The sequence below is a fragment of the Cyrtonyx montezumae genome, unplaced genomic scaffold (assembly GCF_038088225.1).
Source record: "Cyrtonyx montezumae isolate F1298 unplaced genomic scaffold, pur_monq_1.0 scaffold_20, whole genome shotgun sequence".
NCBI lineage: Eukaryota > Metazoa > Chordata > Aves > Galliformes > Odontophoridae > Cyrtonyx > Cyrtonyx montezumae.
The window spans coordinates 4146805-4174228 of record NW_027071937.1 but is presented as its reverse complement, the minus strand read 5'-3'; the positions used below and the strand labels follow the sequence as shown (position 1 = coordinate 4174228).

General features: G+C 42.9%; 1 protein-coding gene across 1 annotated transcript in view; it reads left to right on the top strand.

The window, feature by feature from the left end:
• NUP214 (nucleoporin 214) overlaps nucleotides 1-26778 on the top strand; it is a 40470-nt gene extending 13692 nt beyond the window's left edge. The window contains exons 18-36 of the mRNA XM_065737400.1: nucleotides 1771-1874; nucleotides 2398-2580; nucleotides 3056-3141; nucleotides 3229-3312; nucleotides 3643-3888; nucleotides 4588-4749; nucleotides 5195-5303; nucleotides 8295-8370; nucleotides 9026-9134; nucleotides 9683-9785; nucleotides 11376-11449; nucleotides 13067-14809; nucleotides 16222-16292; nucleotides 16785-16941; nucleotides 19155-19304; nucleotides 20890-21061; nucleotides 24082-24224; nucleotides 25033-25057; nucleotides 25749-26778. Coding sequence (XP_065593472.1) covers nucleotides 1771-1874; nucleotides 2398-2580; nucleotides 3056-3141; nucleotides 3229-3312; nucleotides 3643-3888; nucleotides 4588-4749; nucleotides 5195-5303; nucleotides 8295-8370; nucleotides 9026-9134; nucleotides 9683-9785; nucleotides 11376-11449; nucleotides 13067-14809; nucleotides 16222-16292; nucleotides 16785-16941; nucleotides 19155-19304; nucleotides 20890-21061; nucleotides 24082-24224; nucleotides 25033-25057; nucleotides 25749-25782 — 3831 coding nt within the window. The 3' untranslated portion in view covers nucleotides 25783-26778. The remainder of the gene's footprint in view (nucleotides 1-1770; nucleotides 1875-2397; nucleotides 2581-3055; nucleotides 3142-3228; nucleotides 3313-3642; nucleotides 3889-4587; nucleotides 4750-5194; nucleotides 5304-8294; nucleotides 8371-9025; nucleotides 9135-9682; nucleotides 9786-11375; nucleotides 11450-13066; nucleotides 14810-16221; nucleotides 16293-16784; nucleotides 16942-19154; nucleotides 19305-20889; nucleotides 21062-24081; nucleotides 24225-25032; nucleotides 25058-25748) is intronic.
• The last annotated feature ends 646 nt before the right edge of the window (nucleotides 26779-27424 follow it).

The following is a 27424-nucleotide window of genomic DNA, read 5'->3' as shown; positions in this document are numbered from 1 at the left end:
TTTCAGTTAAAAAAATATTTTTTTCAACACTTTGTAGAAGTGTTGTTGGGATTATTTTTATCTTCTGCAAATGCCTTATAGAGTAATTTGATGATTTATTATGACTTAACAGAACCGCGTTGTTATTTTTATGGATGTCTGAGCATTAATCTAAATGATACTCTAAAAGCTGGGGCACAAAGGAAAATAACCAGCAGTGTAAAAAGAGACTTTAAAAGAAAAAAGGGAAGGTCAAGGGTGAAGTACTCTTCATTCTCATCACCAGAGCTGTAACACTATGTAACCCTAAGTAAAATAGAATGAATGTGCCCTACAATTGTACACTTGTGTGCCCTGATAAATTCCCTTAAAGGTTTGATTGGCAGAGAGAGGCATAACTGAGTGTCATCTTGAGAGGCATAACTGAGTGTCATCTTAGTTGCAGTTGGTATCAAGAACGTGCATGCAGACAGTACTAGGAATCAACTGATCCAGAGTAACTTTTTAGGTCTCATCTATAATTTTCACCTGGATTTTGTAGATTGATTCACAGTCTGAATGTTATGCCTTCTTTGATGTCTTGTATTTCTCTGTGGAGAGTTTATGCTCGTGACTTCAGAGCGCTGATGAACTTGAAATGCATATTTCACTAATGCTGAAAGAGGATCATGTGAAAAGAATCACAAGAGTAGGAGAGAGGTGGATTGGTATGTAAGGAGAGAGCTTTCAGTTCAACTTCTGAAAGTGGACTAGAAAGCCAGCTTTACTCCGAGTTAGATTCTGTTCAGTTTGCTTCACCCATGTTCTCCCTGGTGAAAAATGCTCCCTTGGTTAGCTTCTTATACTAGTTTTAATGGCAACCCTGAGGCTTTTCTAATGTCCAGACATATTGATTTGCTGTTCAGAATTAACATTATATAATGCTTGTAATTGCTGGAGAGAAAATCAGTGTCTTGTTATGTTACATTAGAATTTCATGCTGTATCTTGAAAATGTTTGCAGTGGAATCCTTCCTAAACAACATTACTTGGCTGGTTCATCATTGTACTTAAGTGAACATTCTGTTGAGATGAGTTGAAACGAAATGTGGTTTTCATTTCCATTTTATGAAATGAAAATTAAAGGCGTGCTCATGCTGTGACAGGTTGGAGGGATGACAACTATGAGACAGAAAGCTGGGTTTGATCAGGAGCAGGTCTTGTAGCGAGAGATGTCTCACTTCATTGTGCTGGTTTTGCAACCACATGGTTATGGATATGTCACTTAAAAAAAAGTAAGGCACACGGAATTATTTCCAACCTTTAAAAATCAAGTTAATTATTTTTGTTAATGTGGGAGCTGCAAGTGGTTTGAATGCTGGTATTCCAGAGCTGTGTGAACAGCCCTCAAGGATGCCATCACCTACAGCTGTTAGATATTTCAGTGTCTTGAAGTGGGAACAGTTGAGTCATCTTCTGGAAGTGAAGTTTGAAATCAGATTTGTTTTGTACGATGCCTGATGTGTGTACCACCTCTTCTGAGGGGACCTGGCAGTGTCTTGCAAATGTTTTGCAAAGTCTTATGGTTCAGAGGTAGGAGAAAATGGCCAGGCCAAACCCCGCAAGTAGTCCACAAATTAATAACTAGATTTTCTCTGTGTTGCTTTCTATCATGCTGGATAAAATTTTCCACACAAAAATATGGGTAGGTTTCACACGGCTTGCACTGACTGAACCTGAAGGATCTTCAGCTTCTTGTATTGAAACTGAGGGCTCTGAAGTGAATTAGAATATGATGTATTTTGCGTGGCAGGAAATTCGACGCTTGCACCAGTATGTGAAGTTTGCTGTTCAGGATGTGAATGATGTTCTGGATTTGGAGTGGGATCGGCATCTGGAACAGGAGAGAAAGCAGAAGTAAGTAACTGAAACTGGAATGTAGAACAGTGAGGACCTTAGTGCCCCTCATCAACAGACAAAACCCTTTTTCTGTTTAACAGTGCAGTCTTCTTTTATGGGGTTAATGAATAAAGTTCAACAAAGACAAATAAGTAGAGAGCTGTGGGTTCAGTTTACTTGGCTGGGGAACTTTGATCCATGCTTGCTACATCCCCTTTCCTGGCAAAATAGTGCTTATAATAGAAAAAACTGTAAAATTAGCTTTATAGTGACTGAATGCACCCATTAGTGGGAGCTAATGAAACATTCCTAATAAATAATAGATCTGGTAAATAAGCTAAACAAATGAATGTACAGTGTGGCCACAGGAGAAATGTGTGTTTGAGACAAACAGAATTGCCTTAGCGTTTAAACCAATCTGTGTTTGACCTTGTGGAGTAGAACTATCTGGAACCACCAAGCCACTTTTTATATGCGTGCCTGCTTGTAGACAGAAATGTGGGACCATTCTCATCTGTGTTTCTTGGTCTGATGTCTTCAGGCGTCTGCTCGTTCCTGAGCGAGAGACTTTGTTTAACACCCTCGCTAATAACCGGGAAATAATCAATCAGCAGAAGAAGAGACTAAATCAGTTGGTGAACAGCCTGCAGCAGCTCCGGCTGTATAATCAGATATCTCAGTGGAGTGTTCCCAGTGATGCATCCTCTCTGAGCAGTGCTCAAAGGTATGTGACGTGCACGGTCCTGAGCGGTGTTGTCTCTGCTGTCTTGTCCCCACCTGTGTGTGTGTGTGTCCCCAAGAGTGATGCTTTGTGGACGTGGTATGTGAGAACAGTGTGTCCTAGAAATGATACAAAGCTATGCCCAGGTAATACAGAAGCTCATTGTTTATATTTGTGGGACCCACTGTTTGATGCTTATCAGAAACTTCCCTTGAAAGTTATATTTTTCTAATAGCCTGGTCAGGATAATTGGACCTCTGGGCAGAGATACTGCTGTTCTTGTCTGAATTCATGGTAAAAAGTGAACGACTCTTAGAAATTCCCAAAGTACATAAAGATATATGCAATTAAATAACACAGTATCTAGAGGAGCCATCTGTTCTTCCAGTTAAGTTAGTGGTTCTAGTGGTTCATTTTGGCCCTGTTTTTGTTCTTAATGCGGTTGATTTATTTCTGCTGATCATCTACTACATCACAGTTTTGACAGTGACCTTGAAAGCCTGCGCAATGCCTTGATGAAAACTACTTTGGAATCACGTGCCAAACCTCCACCTAAAGTACCTGGTAATGTATTCTTTCTTCCTGGTATTCATACACAAATGTTAACTTAATGCTTGGATATAGACTTCATAACTCTCTTATGTTTTCCAGCTAAATTATCCCCTGTGAAGCTGACACAGTTGAGGAATTTTCTAGCCAAGAGAAAGACTCCTCCGGTTAGGTCTACAGCTCCAGGTAAAGTTTTAGTTATCTTAAAAGTCTGGAATGCTTTCGATGAGAGTGAGTTACCTCCTGTGGGAACTGGTGCTGAAATTGGCTTATGGCAGCTACTCTCAGCCTCTGCCCTTACTTCACTGCTCCTCACCTGCCCTCAGTAAGAATCTACTTCAGTGACAATCTTACTGAAAGTTGCATTTGCTGACAGTTAAGAAGTCATATCCTAGTAATGTAGGATTAAAGCAAGGTGGTAGAAGAGCATCCTAAAATAGGATGTACATCTTAGCTGTACAGCTGGATCGTTCTCTCACCTTAGTATACAAGTGTTTTTTGTTTCTGTTGTTGTAGCAAGTTTGTCCCGATCTGCCTTCTTGTCCACAAGATACTACGAAGACTTGGATGAAGTTAGTTCAACATCCTCAGTTTCCCAGTCCCTGGAGAATGAGGATCCACAGGCAGCAGACCAGGAAGAGGAGGCTGCTCCTGTCCAAGTCCCTCGTCATGCCCCTGTGGTCCGCACTCCATCAGTCCAGCCTGGTTTGGTGGCTCAGCCTCCCTCCTTTGGGAAACAGCACCCCTCTTTGGGTACTCTGTGTGAGTTGTTTTGCAATGTTTCTGCTGCTCTGCATGTGTTCCTGTCACTGTCTTCAATCACTGTATCAATTGCCAGTGCTTCAGGTTCTGGAGAAATGAGATTGCAGCAGGGAGATTTATATTGCTAAGTTCCCAGAAGCAGCTAGCAGAGTGGCATTGTAATCTCATCCACGCACTGAAGTACCCAAATGCACTAAAGTACCTGACTCACTGACTGCATTTTGACAGCCTGTTACTTGTAGATCATGCTGGCCGTAGGTGGCACTGTCTTCCTTCAGTAATTTGCCTTATTTCTTAAAATACTGCCCCTCCAAACAGAAGGCTGAATTACTTCTGCATTTGGTGGGTGTGCACAAGGTTAGGCCTTCTGAGCTCAGAAACAGTAAGAAATAAGTTTGCATATACTCAGATTTTCTTGTCTGCAGTCAGAGAACATGACCACCCTGAAATGAAAAAGAAGCTGTTGGTAGAAGTGACTACAACAGCAAACTGAAAGTCATCTGATGCATTGAAATGACGAATACTGCAGTTTACTTGCTGAATTCACTGAGATACTTAAACTCCCTGTGCTAGGAAACTGTCAACTGTCTTATCAGAAGGAAGCTGTATAATCATAGGAATTGCAGTTTGCAAAGGCTTTCAGGTTTTCCAGATTTGAAAATATACAGTGAACTGTAATATTTTTTGTTTGCTGTTTAGTGCCTACATCTTCAAACAGAATCATACCACAGGGGGCAGACAGCACAATGCTTGCAACAAAGACTGTGAAACATGGGGCCCCTGCTCCCACCGTCACTGTTCCAGCACCACAAGCAGCTGCTGCTGCTGCTCTACGGAGGCAGATGGCTACACAGTCCCCAGGTAAAAGGATGGCTGATTGCCCAAGTCACTCCTGAGCATTTGAATGTGGACTTCACAGGAATTCAGTGCTCTCAAAGGAGAAGACTGTTGCAGTGCAACACATCTCTGTGTTGTGCTTATGAGATATCCAGTGGCTTGTACCAGTAGCTTACATTAAAAAGACAAAAGATGCCTGAGAAACTCCCACGTCACCTTTCTTTGTACCCTATCTTATCTGTGCAGTGGCAGAAGAGCCAATGACTTAGGAGACCTCAGCACAGCTGAAGAGTTGATTTATTGGTGTCCTTACCCGAAGGCTGAGATGGCCAACCATCTGGGCCAGATAATGCCACATACCTTCTAGTAGTTTGCATGGATTTCTTCTGGAGTTACACTCAGAGACACAACATTGATTGCAGTGTTTAATATGGGGAAGGTATTTACCACGTTTCTCTTTTTCTTAAAGCTGTGAGCACATCCTTGACTGAGTCAACTCTGAAGAATGTTCCCCAGGTAGTGAATGTACGAGAACTCAAGACTGGTGCATTGACTCCAGCTGTCTCAGCAGTAATAGGGTGAGTGGGATCTCCCTTTTTTCTGGTAGCCTTCATTATTGCTTTTGCAATAGAGCCCATCTACCAGTGTAGAGCAGTAGCCTGACTTAATGTGAAGTGGTGGGTGCATTTAGAAATGAGTCTTGAGTTTGTGGAATGAATGGAAAAAATATTTTCTTTCCAGCTCAGGACAAGCCAGTAGTAAAGTGTTGAATGAACAAACAAGACTGGTATTAACATCACCCTCCATTTGTCTTTGAAATGTATTTTAATACTTTCCCTCCTGCAGAAATCCAGTGGTTTCATTGTGAGCACTCACTTTGTGTCTGCTGTTTCCAGTCACTAATACTGTTTGGTCTCTTTCTTCAATGGAAGTTCACCTCTCTGTTGCTGAGTGTGGTCTGTGGACTTAAGCTGTCCAGATGCTGTTCCTTCTACTTCCTTGTCAATTACAGAGAAAAACTCTGGGGTTATGCCTCTCCCATCTGTTCCATGACTCACCCTCTGGGAGAGGTAGAATGGCACTCTTGCTTCTCTGAAAACTTGTCTTAAATTTCTTGACATCAGATTTTTGACTGAAGGGCTGGGTGTTGATCGCTTTGGAAGAATACAGAGCTGCAAAGCTGTCATAAGGAAACTATGAAGGTTGGCTTCTGGCATTTAACCTTGAATTTAAAATTTCTTCTGAGTTAGCTGTAACTCTTGGCTTTCCTTCTCTCTGCTGCCTAGAGACAACAGCCAGCTCAGCTCATTCCAGAGATTTGTCTTATCACCAGGCTCTGTCACCAGCTGCAGAACTAGTCCCTTTCTCTGTGCTGGTAACGACCTTGAAACTATATTTGCTTGATGTTCCTGCAAGTGCTTAAGACCAAGATAATGCACGGCCATTTCTGGGATGGGGAGGCAAGGGCATTACTGAAAAGTGTGAGCAAAGTTGAGGTTAATCACCACGTATGTCTGATTATAAGTCCCCATGGAGCTGCAAATTCTTTATCTGGATAAGTGTGCACTGTACAAGTAGTTCTTGGGACAATTGGTGTTACATTATTTCTGATTTTTCATACTTGTGTTTATACCCTTCACTATCAAAGAAGAAAGTAAAATTCCTTTAGTGTAGCTTTCAGAAAAGGGAGCAGTCTTACACTGGTGGAACTCAGCTGCTGACATTGAAAGCTAACCCAGAGATTCTTCTGCATTTTAACTGGGAAGAAGTTTGGGAGGTTTTTATTAATGTATTTTCTTCTAAATGGGTAAAATTTGCCAACAACTCTGCTTGGGAAATGTTGCTAAAAGCAGTGTTGTCAGGAAAGAGTTCTTCACCTGCTGTTAGTGGGTTATCTGTAAAATCAGTTTAAAGGGATCACCCATCTTCATCAAATCTGTAATAAAAACAGCAGAGTACTGGCAGTACGTAGATCAAGACATGAATGAGTGATATGTATCTGAGATTGGTGTTCACTTGAATTGTAGTTAAATACATGCTTTACTTTCAAATAGTTTTAGATGGGCAGGATAGATTGGACCTCTCTAATGTATAGAGCACCAGCTGGCTTGTTATCCTGAAGGCTTTTTACAGCCTTATTTTGACGTCATTAAAACATACTACCTAACAGTTCTACCTGGCTGAGCCTGCCAGCCAGATTGAGCACTAAAATAAAGAGCATTCACCAAGCAAAATTAATTCATCAGTTTTTGCTTCTTCGGAGGTACTGTCTTTTGCCAGCACAGCATGTTCTGCAGGTTGTTAAGCAGTGATGCTCTTGCAGTTGTTACCAGTTGTGCAGTGGCCTGTGACTAGGTGTGGTGGTGGTTCCAGCCCAGCTATTCGTATTTAGTTTTCAAACTGAAATCAAAACCAGCATTTTTGTTGTCAGAGGAGCTCTGGATCAAGTGGTCTTGTGACCTTTCTTGGAAAAAGGTCCCACCGTATCATGAATATCACAGGCTTTCCATTTCCTTCTTTGTCCAGGGTTTGTGTGAACTTAAAATATGTTGAAATGAATTGCGTGCGTCCTCTGCCTCTGTCATAGCTAATAGGAAACTCCTGTGAACTGGCGTGTAGCTGACCAAATAGTGCAGTTTGGGACTTCTCATGCTTTTAACTTTCAATGCTCAGATTCTCTTGCTGTCTGGAGTTTCCAGCGTTATCCCTTTCTATACTACAAAGGCTGCTTATTCTGTTAGGGAATAGATGGCCTGTGTCAAGATGAAAGGACTCCATTAGGGTAAGAGATGCAGTTAAGTGTTGAACTTGTTATGCTGCTGAAGGCTTCTGGCACTGACCATTTAAGCTGGTGAGCTGCTTACTTGAGATGCTGAAACTAGATGTATGTGTTCAAGCTACAGTGATGAGGTACATTTATGGCTCACAATGTGTAGGATGCTTCCCCTTGGAAGTAGCTGCCATTCTGCAGTAATTGTCTGTAGGCTCTATGTGCCATTTATATAGTGGTCGAAATTCCAAGCCTATTTTGGAGAGTATAGGTTAGCCTTATCACACTTCTTGTCATAACTTCATTAATTCTTATACTATACTTCAATGACATGGAACACCTTGATTTTTTTTTTTTCTCTCTGCAGCTTTGTCTCCTTGCTCAGCATTTCTGAGGGTTGCATGTACTTACATGCATTTGTCTGGGCTTTGCACTGTAAGAGAAGCTTCTTACTTTTCTTATCCACTAGGCATAAAATTGTAATCCCCTTACCTGCTGATTTTTTTCACTGGCTTCTTGTAAAGTAGAAAGCTTGACTCTCTTTGGAGACAAGAGTGTGTGAAGATGACTTGATCATTTAAGTCTAGAGCTTTAAGTGCATTTGCAGACTTCCTTTGTTGAATGTGGATGATTTGTTTAAGAGGTTTATTCCATAATCAGATTTGCTCATTTTGAGTTGTGCTTGGAATGTTTAATAACGGGGGTTATTCAAGTCTTCTGGAAGCTGGGCATTGTGAGGGACAAGCAAATCTACTTTTAGACTTGTCTTTCATTTAATATTTTAATATTTCTTTTTCAGGTCATCAGTTCCTCACTCTGCAGCCCAGGCAGTCCACCAAGTTCTGGCAACTGTTGCTACAAATCAGGCTAAGCAGGTATCTTGATACAGAACTTTTCCTTCGGTGTACCGTGCCTAGACATGTTAAGTACAGTTTGGGGTTTAGTTGTTGGTGAACAGGTCATTTAACAGTGTCATTTCACAGCTTGGCCTATATTCTTGGCAGTTGATTTATCTGTGACCTAGATTTATTTTTATGTCTTGCCTTTTCTCACTTTTGAAGATTCTTGCAGCTTTTCAGTGGCGACAGCCTTGCAGCAGTAAGGGTTGCAACTAACAACAAATTAAATGGTGTTAGGTGAACATACTTGAATGACACCTAAAAGAAGTGCTAGGCAGTCAAGGCAAAGATTTATTTGCCTGTCCTGTATTTCACTGGAAATATTTCTTATTGGTGGGCAAGCTGTTATGGCAGCTCAGTGGAAAACCATGCAGTGCTCTCTTTCCTTTGGAATCACTGAGCTGTTGCACGTGGACCCGTGCTGGCCTCTCCAAGAGACTTGTTGAAGAAATTGAGTACTGACCCAGCATTTAAATTTCAAGGTGTAGGGGGTCCAGAATTGGACTGCCGTGTACTTTGACCGCCTTCCTCTAGTTCATTATGCTTGAGTCTTGTAATTGACAAAGGTCCTTCTGATCTTGGTCTGGTATGTGCCAACTGCATTGACTTAAAGCATCTTTGTGTTTTTTAGACACCTCAAACGAGCTCTCTTAAGGGGCAGGCTCCACCTTCTTCTGTATCTGCATCTTGTCCTGTGGTGTCTACACCTGGTCCCACGTCATCTGGCAACAAAATCTCAGGTAAGCAGTCCATGGAGGAGTCAGAAAAAAGGTATGGATGTCACCTGTCAGTGTGACAGTCCAGAGAATAAGGACCTTGAGGAAAAAAGATCTGCCTCCATTGAGAGGCTGCTATGCTTATCTCAAGGCAGGAATCTGGACAGATAAAGTACAGAAGAACATGAGAGTGGTGTTGTGTGCAAGCCTGTGTTTTGCCTGTGTGCCTATGTTTGGAATTTGGTGATTCCTCTTTCAGAGTGAACTCTGAATATGTAACTTGTAACAGCACACATTAAAAACAGCTAAAAAAAAAAAGCATCTTTCCTTTGATCAGATATGTTGTTACCTTATGTCTTTGAAATGATTCATGTAGTCTGTGATGATGTAACAACAGCAGGAATGTTTCCTATGCACAAGTATCTGAAAAATTTAACTGGCAAAAAATCCTTTGTTTCCAACTGATAAAACTGTAGGCTGTGTCCACAAACTCTTCTGTTGTTTTTTGATAGTTAGATGATGTGAACTGTCTTTTTTTTTTTTTTTTTTGTAATGCTTCTTATAACTTACAGGACAAGGGACGGTGAAAACTGTTACAGCTGTGACCTCTACAGTGACATCAGTACCAGCAACGTCTGCACAGTTTAACAAGGCTTTCTCATTTTCATCTGTGGGGTCTGTATGAAGTTCAACGTTTCTCTGTAGTTGATGTTTGTATGAATGTATTGGCTGCTATAGGAAGTGTTACCTATAAGCTGCAGAGTGCTGTAAAAATGACACCATGGGTGGTTTTAAACTGTGCTCTTTATTTAGAGGAAAAAAGAGCAGTTGCAGGAAATCATCCCTAGTAAGTTGCACAGGGGCATGTGAGATAAGAATGAATTTAGACTTTACAGCAGCAAGTGAAAAGGTTGAACTTCAGAAGCTTCCACTTCCAGAAAAGAATGGGAAAGAAACTGAATATGGCCATATTAATATTTGCTTCAGAAGATTGTTTCCGAAGAGAGTCATGTTGTTTTTCCTATCCTGGGCATACCTATGCAGGTTTCCAGTGGTGGTAGAAGTTTGAAATGCAGAAGTGCTGAAATTTCCAAACAGGGCTTGAAATTTGTGCTGGTGGTCAAACTGGCTGAGTTACTTTTTTATTTTAAAACAACAGAAGAAATTCCATGTTGTGGCTTGGAAAGTACTCTGTGAAAGTGAGTAAAAAATCATCGTGCCATCTGGTGGTTTCTGTCATGTAACAGTAATACAAAGCAAGGCACACAGTATGAACGTGTAGTTATTCTGAAAGCTCTCTTATGGAGTGTTTTTTAAGGGATTGAAAAACCAATTTCATTGATACTGTATCTTTGAGGAAGAGGAGTTGCTGCTTACAAATAGTTGTTTGAAATTCACTGTATTTAGGTATCTGATATCAAAGTGAGTTTATGAAGTGGGTAATGCTAAGTAGTTCAGAACACGCTCAATACTTTCAAGTAACTGCTTTCATTCAGTCTTAAACATTTCTTTGTTGGATGTTATCTAAATGCCTTGCAGTACTCCTCAAAATGCTAAAATAGTTTTCTTGAAACACTGAAATTCAGATTCAAAAAGCAAACAAACCCTGCCTTTGTCCCAGGCTGCAGTGCTTCAGTCTATAAACCATGTGCTAAATACAGCACTGTTGTCTGTGATGTCTTAGTTCTGCAGCCTGATTATTATATCAGCAGCTGGTCCTTGAGAATCAGTGGACGAGGCAGTGAGAAAGCTTAAAAAGCCTCAGGGGATGAAGGTCTCTAGTGTGTACCCCATTGCTCATTTTGAAAGATCACAGCATTTTTGCAAGATGCAATTTTTTTAGTGTTCAGCAATCTTGGGAACTTTAATTTCTGTCTTGCTGTGAGTGATCTCCTTTTTTTTTTTTTTTTAGTGAGTTCTGGTCATTGCTATAGCCTCTGCTGTTGCCAGTCTCCCAGGAGTTTAATGGTTTGGTGTGTGGTGTTTGGCTGCTGAGCTGAATGGGGAAGAAACATATATCAGAAATGAAAGAATGTGGGAGGATGAGGGACAGTTTGAAGGGTTTTGAATTCTGACTCTCAGCAGCCCTCCTAGAAGTCTCGTCAGGGAGAAACAAATGTCTAGTTGGAGAAACTGTGCATGTGTGTCTGACCTAATACAGACTTGCACAGGAAATCTGAGTCTCAAGGTTGTGTTAATCATGGAGTTGGAAATTTCAGCACATTGAGCTGAAAGTCATTCTTTCCCTCTCCTCTCTCTTCCTAGGTCTGGGTTTAATTTTGGTGTTGTCACGTCAGCTGCTTCATCACCGGCGCTGCCCAGCCTCGCTGCCTCGCAAGGTTAGCTTGGAAGAGTGTGCAAACTGCATCTGTCCTCTGCTAAAAGAATGCTTACTCTACCTAATTCATGTGGTTCTTGTTTTATGTTGCACTTCTATTATTAAAATTGCAGTAGCTGCAATAACATTGTATACGTATGCTGGATTATGTCCTGTAAGGTAGGAGGATCTGGGCCACCTGCCTTTCAATTAAGAGGAAACAAAATATTTGATACTATGAACATTCAGGGGTATTTTTATGAGAAGGGTAATATCTGCAATCATTTCCTCCATCGTTGGTCTGTAGATATTAAAGTTGCCAAGGTAGTCTGATGTACAAAGCTGGCATTATGTGAAGTGGACATTTAATAATGGGAGGGGAGTAATAGGAGCAGCTTTGTGTTGCTTATAAAACTGACTTGACAGTATCAGTGTATAGGCTGCCTTTCCATTTCGTAGGTAGATCATATTCACCTGGTCTGATAAGAGGGGCCTGTTGTATCTGCTTTATGATTGTCTTGAACTTAACTGACTTGTTTCAGCCTTGAAAAAGAAACTGCATGCTCAGAAGTCTCCATCCTCCTCTCACTCCCTTGCAACATTGTTAGTTGCTCTAATACAACACCTCTTCATACAAATCTTAGCTTGTTTATGTCCTTAGATTATCACAGCCACAGAAATGCTACCAATATTCTGTTGACCTTAAGCAGAAACAACTAACTTGTCTTAAAACTTGAAGATCAAGGTAGTGTAAAAGTTTAGGTAAATAACACAGAATAAAGGAGTGGGAGGTGCTGGAAACAGAACTGTAAGACACTGCCTTAGCAAGGGCAGTTAACTTGCATTGCTCTGTGGAATGGCAGCATTTCTGCCTGTTAGATGATAATGGAAGAAGAAAAGGAATTTCAGTGTTCCAGGAGGAAACAAATGGTGCATTTTTCATTCAGTTATTAATGTAGGGTAAAAAAACAAGGATAATGCCTTAGTTGTGCTAAGAATCTTTGCTTGTTACTTGATCTCCATGCAGATTGCTGTCCCTTGTCCAGATCGATTAATAGTCCAAATAGCAACTCAGTATCATCAAGGCAGAATTTCAGATGTGCTCTGAAATGACAGTTGATCAGACAGAGCTGGCTCAGTCCCCCTTAAAACCTCAGCAGTTTCACACTGTTGGAGCAGCTTTGGCAATTATGTTTGGGAGCTTTTCTCTAGTATTTCAAAGCTGAAAACATCTGCATAGAAACAGCATTCAGTGTTCTATAAATGGTTGAATTTGTAAAGAAAGATTTGATTCTGGAGAAGATTTTTCAAGTGCCGAGAGGTATGACTTGAGTTCTGTTCTGACCGTTGGTTTACACAGAGGAGAAAAAAAAATGTTTAGTTGGAAGCTGGGGCGTGTGTATTTGACAGTGTTTGCCACCATTAATCTGTCCATAAAGGCTGCAGAAAATGTCACTGTTGTAGTACCCTGAATGCACATGAAAGCAGCAGTTTTTTGATGGTTAGGAGGCTTTACAGGTTTTAGGCAAAAGCACTCTCTTGCAATCTCTATAGCACTGAATCATGCTGTTGTTGTTTAAAAAGAAATAGAGCTTAGCATGTCATAATTCAATTTGTAACTTCTGTCTTTCATTTACAGCCCCTGCTAAGGAGTCTGCTCAACCTGATTCATTTTCTCTTGCTGGGGGTTCCAAATTTGGAGCAGCCCCTGAGAGCTCCTTTGCTTTTGGCTCCCTCAAACCAGCAAGTGCTTCAGGAGCTGTAGTAGCAAATAGCTCTTCAGCAGATGGCACTCAGTCAAGCAAACCTGCTGCAACAACATCTTCCACTCCCTCCACAGCCTCTGGCAAATTGGATGTCCCTCCAACTAAGCCAGGGGACACCTTGTTTCTGAGCAATATATCTGGGGAAACTCTCGGGAGCTTCTCAGGACTGCGTGTTGGTCAAGCAGATGATAATGCCAAAGCCACCACTAAAGCACCATCTACCAGTACTGCAGGAACACAGTCAACAAAAGCATCTACAGCACCTTCTGGGTTTGTCTTTGGTGCCCCCCTGGTATTAGGAAAAGCTGTAGAAGCTACTTCAACATCAGTCACATCAGCTGGCACGGCACCCACCTCCGTCAGCACCAGTACCACAGGCAGTCTGTTTGGCAGTGTTCAGATAACCAACACAGGGTCTCCTGGGATATTTAATCTTGGAGGCTCTACTGGTAACAAACTCACCTTTCCTTTTGGTATTCAGCAAGCAAGCAGCGTGAGCACATCCACCTCTGCCCCTTCTACTCTCCCTTCTTCAACGTCTCTCTCATTTGGGAATTTCTTGAGTTCATCACAAACTGCTGCCCCAGCTGCAACTTCTAATAAGGGTGGAGCGGATGCCAAATTGCAGTCTACTTCAGAAAAAACATTGGAAAGTGAAGTGCCTGAGTCTTCACCACCAACGACACAGGCTCCACAGCCACAGATACAGCTTTCAGAGCCTGCTAAAGAGCCCCCTGCATCCCAGACAGCAGCTGGGGATGCTGGTGCCATGGGCTCCAGTACTGCAGCAGTAGCACCTCCCCCTGATGCCATTGCTGCTCCTGCTTCCACAAGTGAATTGAAGGCACCAGTGCCTCCTGCTGCCTCAGCCTCTGTCCCACAGGATCAGAGCATCTCAGTGACGGCCTCTGCAACAACCATTGCCTCTCCTGCAGAAGCAACAAGCACGCAGGCTGCTGCTGATCTACCTACATGTGTTCAGAGCCCAACTGTCAGTGCCTCAGTGTTTGTCCCCACCTCTGCAGGCTCCTCAGTGTTCTCTCAGCCTCCAAATTCCAGCTCTTCTGGCTCAGCATTTACCCAGCCTGCTGGTGATACAACTGCTGCTCCTTCCACACCCTCTGTTTTTGGCCAGCTACCAACAGGTACCACAGCATCAGCTCCATTTGGACAACCCTCCACTGCCACCGTGACCACGCCGGCTGCCAGCACGGGGTTTGGTACTCCTGCATTTGGCACCACCACCACTGGGGGCTTTGGTCAGCCAGCCTTCGGCCAAGCACCGACCTTTGGGCAGCCAGCGAGCAGCTCTTCAAGTGGTTTTACCTTCAACCAGTCTGGATTTGGGACAGTGCCTACCTTTGGCCAGCCAGCAGCTTCCACTGCAGCCTCAAGCAGTGGCAATGTTTTTGGAGCACCTTCCAGCACCAACAGCGCGAGCTCCTTCTCCTTTGGACAGCCATCTGCCAGCACTGGGGGTGGGTTGTTTGGACAAAGCAGCACTCTGGTGTTTGGGCAAAGCAGCAGCTTTGGGCAAGGGGGTTCTGTCTTTGGTAGCACTGCTGCTGTTACTACCACTACATCATCTGCTGGGTTCAGCTTCTGCCAAGCCTCAGGTAAGAGCAAACTGCAGAGACACACAGTATTCCAGCAGTGCCTATCACTGGGAGAAATCAGACTTCTTTGAATGCTTCTCTTTCCCTCTAGCACTTTATTTTTCTCAATTAATGACAATAGGAGCTGCAGTGCATGTGGAGAAGTTAATGTTGGAGTCCAAAGAAGTTTTTGCTCTGCTTTGATCTCCATTGAACACCACTGAATGTAGGCTTTGCAATCTTGCATTCATCAGATTCCAAGTCTACCTTGGCTTTATTTTGAGCTACATGTTGTGCTGTCTGTTGCGGAAGAATTGGGCAGGATTCAGCACAGCCTATAAGATCTCAAACTATTATGTTGTAAATTGTTATAGTGAAGTACCAAGGTAGCTCTGAGGCCATAATCAGGGGTTTGAATGCAGATGCAATGCTTCATTCTGCACTGAGTCCGTGCTATGGTGGCTGCATAGCTGGGTCTGTTATTATATAATGCTCTGTCACAGCAAAAAAAAAATGTATTAAGTCCTCAAAATTATGGGTTAGTGAGGAACTAATCTGTTAAATCCACTTTTCTGTTTGGAAGTATCTCAAATTAAATATAGCAGTAACACGACCATCAGCTACCTGTCTATACAGTTGAATTGGACACTTGCCCAGGCCAAACCTTCCCTGTCAGTTTCCTTTCATTGTTCACATTCCTGCAGTACATTGGGTTTTCTTCCACAGTTTTGTCTGTCCAATCTTCAGAGAGCTTCCAGGGAAAAGTGAAACATACGTAGTAATATTAGAGAGCATGTATTTCCAAGGAAGGAAACCTAATTAGGCTCATTTAATTAAAAGTGATGGCACTGTAGGCAAAACTGCTTCATTATTTTAAGTTCATTTTAACTACAGTAACAGAGAATAGTTAAACTGGGGGGAATGAACTCTGCTTGAGAAAGGTGTTCCTAATTATAGAAGCTGCAAGTTTTATTACAAAATGCATGTTTAAGTGAACTGGGAAATGGAATGAGGAGTTCTTCTTTTAATCAAAACATTTCATTATCTATAAAAGGATCCTTTAGGTAACAAAGCACAGATCCTCTCTACACAGGGGAAATCAAAATGCTACAGTGCTTGTTCATGACTTGCAGCATTATTATAGCAATGCTAAGAGAAATTCAGTTCTCATAATGTTAACAACAATCTCACAAGTGAAAAGGCCTTTTATTTTGTTTTTAAATGGCTTTCAAATACATTGTCATTTGAATTTATTATTTGTTGGCACATTTGAAATTTTACCAGCCTGGATATGTTTGGTCACATCATTTGTATCCTGGTGTTTTGGCACAGGAGGTCTGTCCTTCCCTGCTCTGGACTTGTATCGCCTTCCTGACTTGTCTTTTATCCTTGTAATAGTTCTGGTGATTTACTGTCCTTTCTTTTCTTGGCAGGTTTTGGTTCTAGCAACACAGGTTCTGTGTTTGGGCAAGCAGCAAATACTGGAGGCATTGTCTTTGGGCAGGCAAGTATTCATTGCATTTGCAGAAATAAGGTACTGTTACATACAGTGGATTTGTTCAGGGTACTCTACCTATTTTGTGTAGAAAAGGTGGAATTTGAGGTGGTCAGTAAAAGTTGTCCCAGGCTGAAGGTATTTGCTAATGTAGGAGGCACCATATTTGCTCCTGCATAAATGCTTTCCAAGGGGTGTGCAGAAACAAGCAACTAATCCTGGGGGAGATAAGGTAGGGATGGAGTATAAATCTGCCTTTACTCCCTGATAAATGGGAAGTGGAGTATTCCTTTTTACTCACTTGGGTAATATAGGGCATTTTTCAAAGGCATACTTTGTTCTGTAGATGAGGTGTGAGACTTAAGTCAGATTTCATTGTGTTATGTGTTTGAAGAGTCTGCTGGTTCTTCAGCTCTTGGTACTCACAGAGGGATAGGAGAATCACCCCTGGGGGCATGTGCTGCTTTGATTTTTGTTTCAATCCGCCTTCTCGTGTCCTAGCAGTCATCATCTTCCACTGGAGGCCTGTTTGGATCTGGAAGTGGTGGGAGAAGTGGAGGCTTCTTCAGTGGTTTAGGAGGAAAGCCAAGTCAGGATGCAGCCAATAAGAATCCTTTTGGTTCCTCCAGTGGAGGATTTGGATCTGCAGCTTCCCAGAGTAAGTGAAGAAAACAAGAATACAAAATGTGCTCTCACTCCCATCTGCTTTGTGATCCCATCTGCTTTTCTGCTGTTCTTTGTCTTTGAGTGAATTCTGTGTTGACTTGAAAGGCTTGTAGGGGTAACAGAGGCAGACAGTATGTGTGATGTGTTCTTCTGTAGCTTTCCTTCTAGGTTTATGGAAAATAAGTAGGGCAGCAATTGCAACAAACGAGCAAAGATGAGAACTACGAAGAATATTTTTGTTCTTCATGGTATTCTGTGACTAAAGTGCTTCTTTAAAATCAAATACTCTTAAGTTCTTGTCATTGAATGTCTGCTTCCAACTTAGTTGGAAGTTAGGAAGGTTTAGTTATTTGTCATCTGCCCCAGCACTAAAAGAAGTCATTGCATCTCAAGCTGAAGTGAAACCAAGTCAGTGCATGTGATGGGCAGCAGTTTCTTCAGCTTTCTGTCCTTGACACAAGTGTCTTTATGCAACACATATAGCTTGGTGAAACTGGTTGAAACTTGCTGCATGGATAAGCTCTCAGTTATTGCTTAGGGTATGCAAATATATATTTTAGTGGTATATTTATTGTTAAGAAAAATAAATACACTCAGAAATTGTTTTGGGGATGTAGTCCCTTTTGGTAAGGAAGCAGAGCTGTAGAGTTCCTTTTATCAGTTCTTATCCACATTTGGTAAGCAGGGTGGCTCTGTCCCAGGGAGGTGGGTCTCTGCCCAGCTTTTTTGATACTTGTAGATATATTGTCTTAAAGTTTTCTTTAGGAGAAGGAGCTCAGTACTTGTCCTTCTTTTGCCCTGGTTTTCAGCAAGAAGGCATCACATCACATGGGTGTCGTAGCTAAATCCATCAGCATGAGAAGTGCCAAACCAATCCTCCCATGTGTTGCTTCTTACCCAGCCAACCAACATAACAAAAGGAGGCAGGGGAAGTAGTAAGAAAGCAGCAAGGTAACCCCAGGTTCCTTTGGAAGAGGGACTTCAAAAGGCCTATTAGAAATCCTTTCCTAGAAGCTCTGAACAGTTAACTGTTACTGCAAGAATCAATCATTGCCCACTGATTTATTTGTATTGCCAGACTTGGATTAAAAACACATTAGTCTTGGGATTTCCAGGCTAATAGGTCTTGGTAATACTCTGATTTGTGCTGAGGTGCATGTCTGCTATTTTCCACTCTAGCAATTAGTTCAAGGTTTGTTCGTCCCTTCAGTGCACAGCTTTTGCAGATCTTCTTTTGTTATCTGCATCTGTATGCCACAGAAACTGTTGATAACTATTTCTTAACTGTGGCTTTTGTTTCGTAGAGACTGCCCAGCTTTTCTTATTTCACCACTTGCAAATTGGATTTGACAGAAGGGGTGGAGTCCAGCAGCTAGAAAACACAAAGAGGGGAAAGCAGTGGCTGAGGTGTAAAAGTAGAGGAATGAAGAGAAGCTGTAGAATTAGCTGCAAGAGGCTGAAAGTAGCATATAAAGTATTGTGAGAGCAAATCCATTTCATTTATTGCCTCTAATGAGCCACTAAGATTAATGGTTGAGGTCAGTCCTCGATCCTTGTTAACTTAGTCCTCCTTTATTGCAGTATTGGGTTCTGTGGTGAAATAAAATGCATGGTTCACCAGGGAAAGGTTTCAGCTGTTCTCCATTGACTTGCTGGATGTGCAAATCTCTGTATCCTTGTCAAAGACAAAAGCTTGGGTCACCTCTGTGAGGTTGGCAAAGTGTGGTTCCTGCTTTAAGGCCCTGTAATTCCATCATGTTAAGGAATACTGGCCATTGCCATAAGAATGGAAAATCTCTAATGGTGGTGAATGGATGTTTGTGTTGTCAAAAAAAGCTGATTGTGGCTGCTCCAGTTTCTCATGGGAGTGACTGACTTCTACTGACTACAGTGTGGGCTGCAACAAAACAGATCATCTGTCACTGGGATGTGCTAGAAATCTCAGCATTATGACCTTCTTAGTATTAATTAAGGCTGCAACAATAAAGTGCTCTTAGTGGTCCATGAGATCCAGAGTGGCTTGGTGGAGCTACAGAGCCCTATCGAAATAGGAAAAACAACTTATCTCTGCAAAGTCTTTCTTCCTGTGCTTGGGGGCTGGGGAATTAAAAAGGTTCCCTTTTCTTCTGACCAAGCAATGGAAATGAAGTGTTGGTACAGAATGTTACATGTTACGAGCTTCACAAGTAACCTTCATCTCCCCAGATTCTTCTAACTTATTTGGGAACAGTGGAGCCAAGGCCTTTGGATTTGGCAGCTCATCTTTTGGAGACCAGAAGCCTACAGGCACTTTCAGCTCTGGCGGTGGCAGCGTGGCATCTCAAGGCTTTGGGTTCTCCAGTCCAACCAAAGCAGGTACTTTGTTAACCCTCCCTCTGTGAACACTCGTGTTTACATGTGAGCTATGTGGTAGAGCATTCAGCCACATATATATATCTGGGCTTGCTAAGTGTGCAGGAAATGTCTGTGGATGATTAATCAGGATGTGTTACTAGCATTGCTTTTTAAACAGTAAGTAACCTCCTAGTGTATTTTAGCTGGTGGATGCAGGACAGAGATTTACAATCTACTGTGCAGAAAAGCATCGAGTAAACTGCATTTTCAGTGGCTCATTCCAGAAATTCCCATTGTGGTGTAAAGGCAGAGAGCTGTGAGAGTTAGTGCTGCTCTCATTTAGCATGCAATGAAAAGTCCAGGCAATGGAATTGAGCAGTTTTTTCCTCTTGTAGATGCTTCCTCATATTACAAGCTTCAGTCTGGGTTTTGCAACCCTTTTTGTTCCCATTTTTTCACATGACTGAATGCACGGGTGGGATAGCTTCCTCCATAACATGGATATCAGGCATGCCTCAGTTCTCCCTCTTGGGAAATCATTCTGAGCTGTCATCACTGCTTTTCTCTCGAGTTGAGCTGTTGGTTCTATTGATTGAATTAATTCAAATCAAAATTAGGGGATTGATGATTAGTCTCTCTTTTTTTTATTTTTGTACTGTCACATGCTCCCCCACCCCCTGAGTTATGTTCTGCACTCAGTACTTGCATGTTTCACTTTTTTCTCCACTATTTCCACTATTTTGTAACATATGCTGTAAAAGAAAGTGTATCCCAAGCAAAGCTCCAGCCCCTCTGATAAATACTCTAACTTCCTAGAGCTGGGGATAATGAGATAGCTCATCAGTGTTTAAATAATTCAGGCCTAGCGTTTATTTTTTCCAGACCCTTTTTGTTTACAGCCAAACAGTATCCATTACCTTGACAGGGACTAGAATTTCACCCAGGGTATTAAAATGTGTGGTGCTATCCCAGACCTCAGCCCTAGTCAAACAAAAGAGCAGGTGTCCTTCACATTCCACAGTCTCAATTAGAAACAGGCCAATAATATCAGTAGATGAGCATAGAGCAGTGTAGAAGTCTGGAGCTCTGGAAGACAGTATCTTCTTTTTGTAACAATGAGAGCATCTCTGTTCCCTATTGTATGTATGATTACTGAAATTTAGTTACTGTGCATGCTTGCTGTCTCAATTAAGATTCTGGTCTTCATACACAAAGCAAGTAGAGATCGTGCCACACTATGCATGAGTGATACATTGCCACTTTACAGCACAGCTCTGGAGGATGAATTGATTTCATGTTTGCATGCTCAAGAGGCCCAGAATGTGATCTTCTGTGGGTAGTCCCTGAATTTGGTTAGAGTTTCTTACACCTATTCAGGCGCTTTTCTTATCCACCTGCTTTGTAACAAGTTATCCTGCAGCCTGGAAGCTTTGTAACAGAGAGATGTATTTATTTAGATCATGAACAAGAGGGACACTCCATAGTAGAGATTATTTACTTGGAAAATATAGTTTTCTTCTTTCTTTCTCCACTGTTGTTTACTTGAAATTCTTGTCCCTTTTTTTTCTTTTTCTTTTATTTCTTTTTTTGCCTCTGTTTTGCTCAGGTGGCTTCGGTGCTGCTCCAGTGTTTGGCAGCCCTCCCACTTTTGGGGGATCCCCTGGGTTTGGAGGGGTGCCAGCATTCGGTTCAGCCCCAACCTTTTCAAGCCCTCTGGGCTCGACGGGAGGCAAAGTGTTCGGCGAGGGTACAGCAGCAGCCAGCGCTGGAGGATTTGGGTAAGCCAACACGGGGCTGGGCTTTGGGAAAGTAAATGTCCTTGCCTTACAGCTCCTCCTGTGCTTCAGCAGGGTAAAGGCTCTAATTGGCATAAGGCAAAAGCCTTTGCCCCAGAGGAAGTAACGTATGACTTTATTTTAATGTTGGAACTACCCTGTTGAATCTTTAGCTGTAGAGGTTGGAGAAGGAGGGGAATGCCAGACCTCCTGCATGCATGTAGGTGGAGGCAGGAGCATGTTCTGTGTGCACACTTGGTGTGTTCAGTTGGAGACTGAACAATTTATGCCAAGCAGGGAAAGTAACAAATATCACCCATGACGCTGTCGAGCCACCTTATCCACCTGTGAGATCTGGGCTAGAGATATTCATGAGAATTCAGTCTGTTCCCTCACCTTTGGAGAGCAGGAGGAGGCACTGTAGCAGTCTGTGGTCCCAGAATGAGTTGTGTTTATCTCACACTGATTGTTTTTTTTGTGTTTCTCTACCTCTTATGCTTGTGCATGGCACCTGAGCAGGTAGTGCTTGATTCCTTCTTTAGCTCAGCAAATAGAGAGTTTCAGACCTTGCAAAGCAGCTTCTGCAGCAGGCAGCAAATCCACCTCTTCAGCATTGTGCCACCTGCAAGCAACCCACCTGCATGCCCTGTAATTATATCCACAATTATTTGACCCAATTAGAAAAAGTGATAAAAGGAAACTGGTCATCTTCCCAGTCTTAGTGCTTACACATTTCATGAGTGTCTGCCTTCAGTTTCAGGATGAACTGCCTCTATGTAGAACATCCTGCAGTGTATTTGTGAATTCCCCCATGAGGTTGGATAGATACCCATCTGCCAGGCACTGTCGAGCTGTGGGAGGCTTCAGCTAGGTTCTTCAGCAGCACCCTGAACTCTGGTGCAGCAGATTGGAAAGTCCCTTTGGAAAGGGTAAAAATAGCTTAATTAGATCCCTGCAAAGAAGGATGTGCTTCACATCAATTGGTACCTTCTTCCATCTTTCAGTCACTGTGCTGAAACCAAATGCACTCAAAATCCCCAGGCAACTTCACGAGTCCTGCCATAAAGCTTTAAGTGATAGTTCAGAGTGTGATTTAGTCCTGTGCAGGACTTCCTTTCCACTCTTCCTCCTTAAGAGAGAGTTTAAAAATGGCAAAGTGAAGTTACTTGCCAGTGCCTTCTAACTTAAATACATGATTCATTGTTCCTCCAGTTCTGAAGGATCTGCATCACTTGAAAAATGACTTGGGTATCAAAAATAGAAACCACTACACTGCTTTAAACAGTCTGAAATTCTGACTTGTTTGTGAGCAAATGAGGTTAGTTTGTGAAAGCAAGACCTGAAGTGCCTCTCAGTGCTGTTTTATGTCGGTGCTTCACAAAAGACCTGAACATCTGTGCAAGATGGGTTTGATTCAGTCATTCCCAGGCGATGAGTGGATCTCATGTCTTCTGTATGTTAAATAAATAAACAGAATCTCTCCACAACTTAACTGTTTTTCTGCCTGCTCGGCCTTTTTGAACAGGCATGCTCTTGTGCTTGCAGCTGGAAGAGGCACTTTGAACCACACTTCCTTGTCGCTGTTTTCACCACTGCTTCCTGTCAGACATGGTTGGTGTGTTTGGTTGGTTGGTTGGTTGGTGTCCCGAGGAGGCAGAGCACTGTAGAAACCTCTTCTTCTCCAGTGCATATCTTCACCTCTCTCCTTTTTTAAAACAACAACAAAACCTGTTCTGCCCTTGCTGGGAAGACCATATCTGTGGTTTTGAACTGATGCTGCCTGTAAGTTACATGGGCCAGGAGCCAGCCCAGGGCTGATGAATGAAGCCAGAGCTGCAAAGTCACCCAACTGCCCAGTGTGTAATGCAGCGTGGGGCAGTGTGCACAGTCAACTGTGTAGGCTGGGAGAGGTGGACTTCTCCAGAGAGGTTTTGATATTTTTGTTGCTTTTTTCTTTCCCATTTTTTTTATTCTCTACTAGATCTGGGTGGATGGAGAGATGGGTTAATGTGCTGTCGCTTCATATTTTAAGTCAGAAATGACAGGAGTGCATTTGAAGCACAGCCTCGCAGAGCTGGAACACTGTTTTACATGGCTGGCAGCCTGCTCAGGGGAGGGCTGCACTGGGTTGGTGTTAGCAGCACTCTGTGCTTGCACATACTTGTCATCTGAATATTTTGTGTCTGTATTTTGCCTGGTTTAAGACAGAAACACCTGAAACGTCTATTTGAGAGCTCCTCTAGCATTCAGGTTTGGAAGAAGTGCACGTGGGGGACAGAGAACCACAATGCATATCATGGTCTCATTAGTGTGTCATGCTGATAGCTCTACAATGCTTGGTTGCGTGGAGTGGGTGGAGAAAGGAGATCAATTTCCATATATAAAAACGTGTTTCTTATTTCAGTTCCCAAAAGCAGGCAGGGAAATAATCCAAAGGTGTGGTGGGGAAGTGCCAGGTAGGTGCAGATCCTCAGGGAAGCAGTGGAGCTTTGTGTGCTTCCAAATGGGCCGGGGAAGGATTTATCTGGGTGGTTTGTGTGGCAGTGGGTAAGGTCCTGTCTGAAAGCTGGGAGCCTGAGTTGTGCACCTGGGCTCTGCTGTGTGCTCTGACCATGAGCAGCCTGTAGCAAAGTGCTCTTTGCTGCACTTGACTGTGAAATACAACAACGCTGTACTTTTTGAGCTTTAAGGATGAATATTACACAGGGTGAATGAAGATCTTCCACTCGATGGCTGGTGTTGGCATTGCCAAGCACCTGAAAATGTTCTTTGTGTTAAGTATGAACACATCTGCCGGGTGGATGCTAGGGATGGGGGCAGAGCAGACAATCCCATGTACAGCTGTCCTTCCCAAATTGAGGAAATCCCTTTCCAGAATGAAGAATTAGAGTTATTTGTATCAAATGCTCTCGCTCTATTGATGTATCTGTGTTTAAGGAGTGTGCTGTTTTCACTGTGGGGACGGACTTCTGGTGTGAGTGAAGACGAGCTTGCAAACACAAATTTTCTCTTTCAAACTGCAGGTTTGGTGGTACCAGTAACAACACAGCATCATTTGGCACACTAGCAAACCAGAACACCCCAACATTTGGATCGCTGTCGCAGCAGGGTACTGGTTTTGGCACACAGGGAGGTGGATTCTCAGCTTTTGGCACAGGTGGAGGAGGTAGGAGAGCTCAAGTATAGTACGTCTAACAGGTCCCATGTCTCCAGGTTTCCCTGGAACTCAGTTCCCTGTTAAATATTGAGTGTGGTCCTTCTGTGTAGGTACTGTGGCCTGGAGAAGTGAGCTGCAGAGATGAATCTGACTTAATCTTGTGACTCCATTGCTTGCTGTTTTGCACGTGAATAAATTGCTCTTCTTCTGTATACTTCATCTGATTATTGCTTTTCACTCTTTTATGGAGTTGCTCTTCTCAAATGAAAATATTGAGGAGCAGTGAATATCTCTTCTGTGCCACGTGCATGGGTAGCTGTATGCAAGCAAAGAATGCATGCTGCCAGATTGAGCTAGAACACCAATAGCCAGGTTTCACACGTGCTGAAGCCCCGTGAAGTTGCAGCAGTTTACACAGGGCAGAGAGCAGAGCCTTTGAGAGAGCATACATGTGATCATTGATGATCTCCCTGCCACCACTGGCTTGCTCTAAGCACAGGCTCCATCCTCAGGCTCCTGCCTTCAGGAAACAGCCCTCTTATTTTCATGGCAAGGTGAATGGAGCAGGCTCATTGTATGCAGTTGCTGCTAATGAATGAAGCTAACAGATCAGCAGTGAAAGCACAGCCCTCCCAGGAGCTGAGCCAAGTCACTTTTCTTCTAGATGGAGATTTGACTTCCATTGTTTGGGCATCGCTTTCCCTGGCCTAAGGCAGGAAAGAAATGTTTTTCTATTGGTCTGTGGGAGGGAACATGTACTGCACATCTTAAGCATTCACTTTTAACCATGCTTTTTCTATTTTTGCATTTCTTTCAGGGTTTGTTTTTGGATCAGCTAACACGTAAGTACCATCTCATGTCTAATTCTTCTTTAAGAGTACAAATAGAGCCAGAATAAAACAGTTGAATGGTGTATGAGAACAAGTGTTGAAAGCAGCAGTAACGCACAAGTTCTCATTTCCTTTTTCATGGGCACAGGGCTAATAGTCCACACCCTGAATGTGTGCTTCCCAGTGAGGTAAATCACTCATAGAGGAGAAGGTTTTCAGTTAGGTGACACTCATCCCAGCCTCATCCCTCTGCCTCTCAAGTGCACGATGCGTGTGCTGAAGCTGTGCGTGTGAATTTGTCAGGTTGAAAGAGGGTGTGAAATAAATCAGTTCCTTTCTGGCTGAATTGAGGTGGTGATTTACAGCTGAAGAACTGAACTGAGAACTGAGGGTAATGCCTGTGATCCACTCTGGCACTGGCTCAATGGATTACCTTTAGCAAGACTCTTAAACCTTGTTTCCCTATCAAGTAGAGCATTTCTCTCTCCTGATGGTGAGCTTTAGAATGAGCAGTTATATCTAGCTAGTATGTATTGAGGCAGTGTGAAGTAAAAGCTGCTGGAAGTATCAGTAAGTTCCCATAATAAGCTTCTGATGCTCAGGACACTGAAGTCTCTTTGAGATCAGATCTGCTAAATTAATTCTGCCTGAGGGAAATTCCAGCACTCACTGCTGTGTTCTTTTTTTTTTTTCTGCTTCACAGATCTTCCTCTGGATTTAGTGGATGGAGAAGTTAAGAACATCCTGAGCTCTCCTGGAGAACTGTGCTGGAGCTCCTACGTTCATGAGTCACATATGCAATCGATATCCAAACAGCTTTTCTTTTCAATACAAACTGTCAGACTTTTTATTTTCCCCCTTAAGTATCCTTGTTTTTATGCAACAACTGTCCTCATTCTGTATTAAACGACTTCATTTGTCTTCATACTGCTCGTGTTGGAAGGGCTTATCTCCCTGGATGGTGGAGAAGGAAACTTGTGCAAGGTGTGGTTGCCAGCCCTGTGCTCACAGCTCACTGTTAGCTTTGCTTTTTGTTGTTGTTCCCTGTGCCCAGACAAGGGAGGAGGCAGCTCAAGTTGGTTTCTGATACAAACCAGCACACTTTTCATTGAAGTAAATGATTAATTATCCTTGGCTCTGAAGAAGGAGCTGAAGCTTGCCCTGCTAATTTTAAGTATAGGATGGGGCGCATGCTTATCTCACTGAAGTGCTAAATCTGAGTCATGTGTGAGCCAGAGGCTTAGCAGAGAAATAGGAAATTATCTGGGAAGAAATGCAGCGTGCAGAGCACGTTCCCATGGCAGTAGCATTCAGCAAAGAGGTGGGAAGTAAAAGCTTTCTTATTTTTACCTTCCTCTGAATTTGACAGAGCTCAGGAACTCGGGTTATGGGGAAAACTTGTGAGCCTTGAAGAAGTGTGACCTCATCCAGAGGCATCCGTGTTTCTGCAGCTCGTGGCTTTGGCTGCTGGTTTCTGCTGTCAGCTCTGTGTTGTTGTTCTCTAACGTGCATGAGATTGTACTTCTTCCCTGTAGCTCTTGGATTCAGGCAGTAACGTTGGAGAAATTCCCATATGTACTCAAACATACCGAGCAGATGTTACAGAGAATGCCCCGAAGGTGTTCTGGACAAATGCTTTTTCTGTTTGATGCATCTGACCTCCACAGAACCTCTAAATGGTGGGGTGGGGTTTTTGTTGCACTGTGAAAAAAGCGTGGGATGGAATGGCTGGTGTGTCAATACATGCAGGTTGGGTGGGGTTATCTTGTTGGTCCTAATAGGACGTTTTGGGGTACTTCTGCTTTTTTCCACTTTCAGCAGAATCATTCTGAGGTTTCCTTTTCTGAGTAGCACACAGTACGATAGCAAATGTCATTCTGGGGTTTGGTTGGGCATGCAGTCCTTTGGACCTGTAAATAGTTGGTAATTGCTTGTTTTCACATGTGTTATTATAAATCAAATACTTACACCTGTCAGCAGCTCCTGAAGAAGTCATTCTTTCCCAAGTCGACCTAAAATGTTTGTGCTCAGCTGAACTCCTGTCCTGGCTGTGGAGAGCATCCTTCATCTGCAGCTGGGGGTGATGTGAGTTGGGGTCCCTTTAAGGAGGACCCCTGAACTGTGGATGTCGTGCACAGGGTGGGCTTGTTTTCAGGCTTTGTAAGACTGCAGGCCGTGTAAGGCTTTCACACGTAGCCTGCATTTCTGAGCCCTGGCACGCTGCGTGTTGAGATAAAGCCCTCCCAGCAGTGCTGCCTCTGCTTTGAGCCTTTCCTGCTAATGGAAGAGTGTGGGATCACGGCACCAGCACTGAGGAGAACGTATTCTGAAAGGAGCTGGTTTGGAGAATGGAAGGAAAAGCTGGAGAGCTCCAAGCAT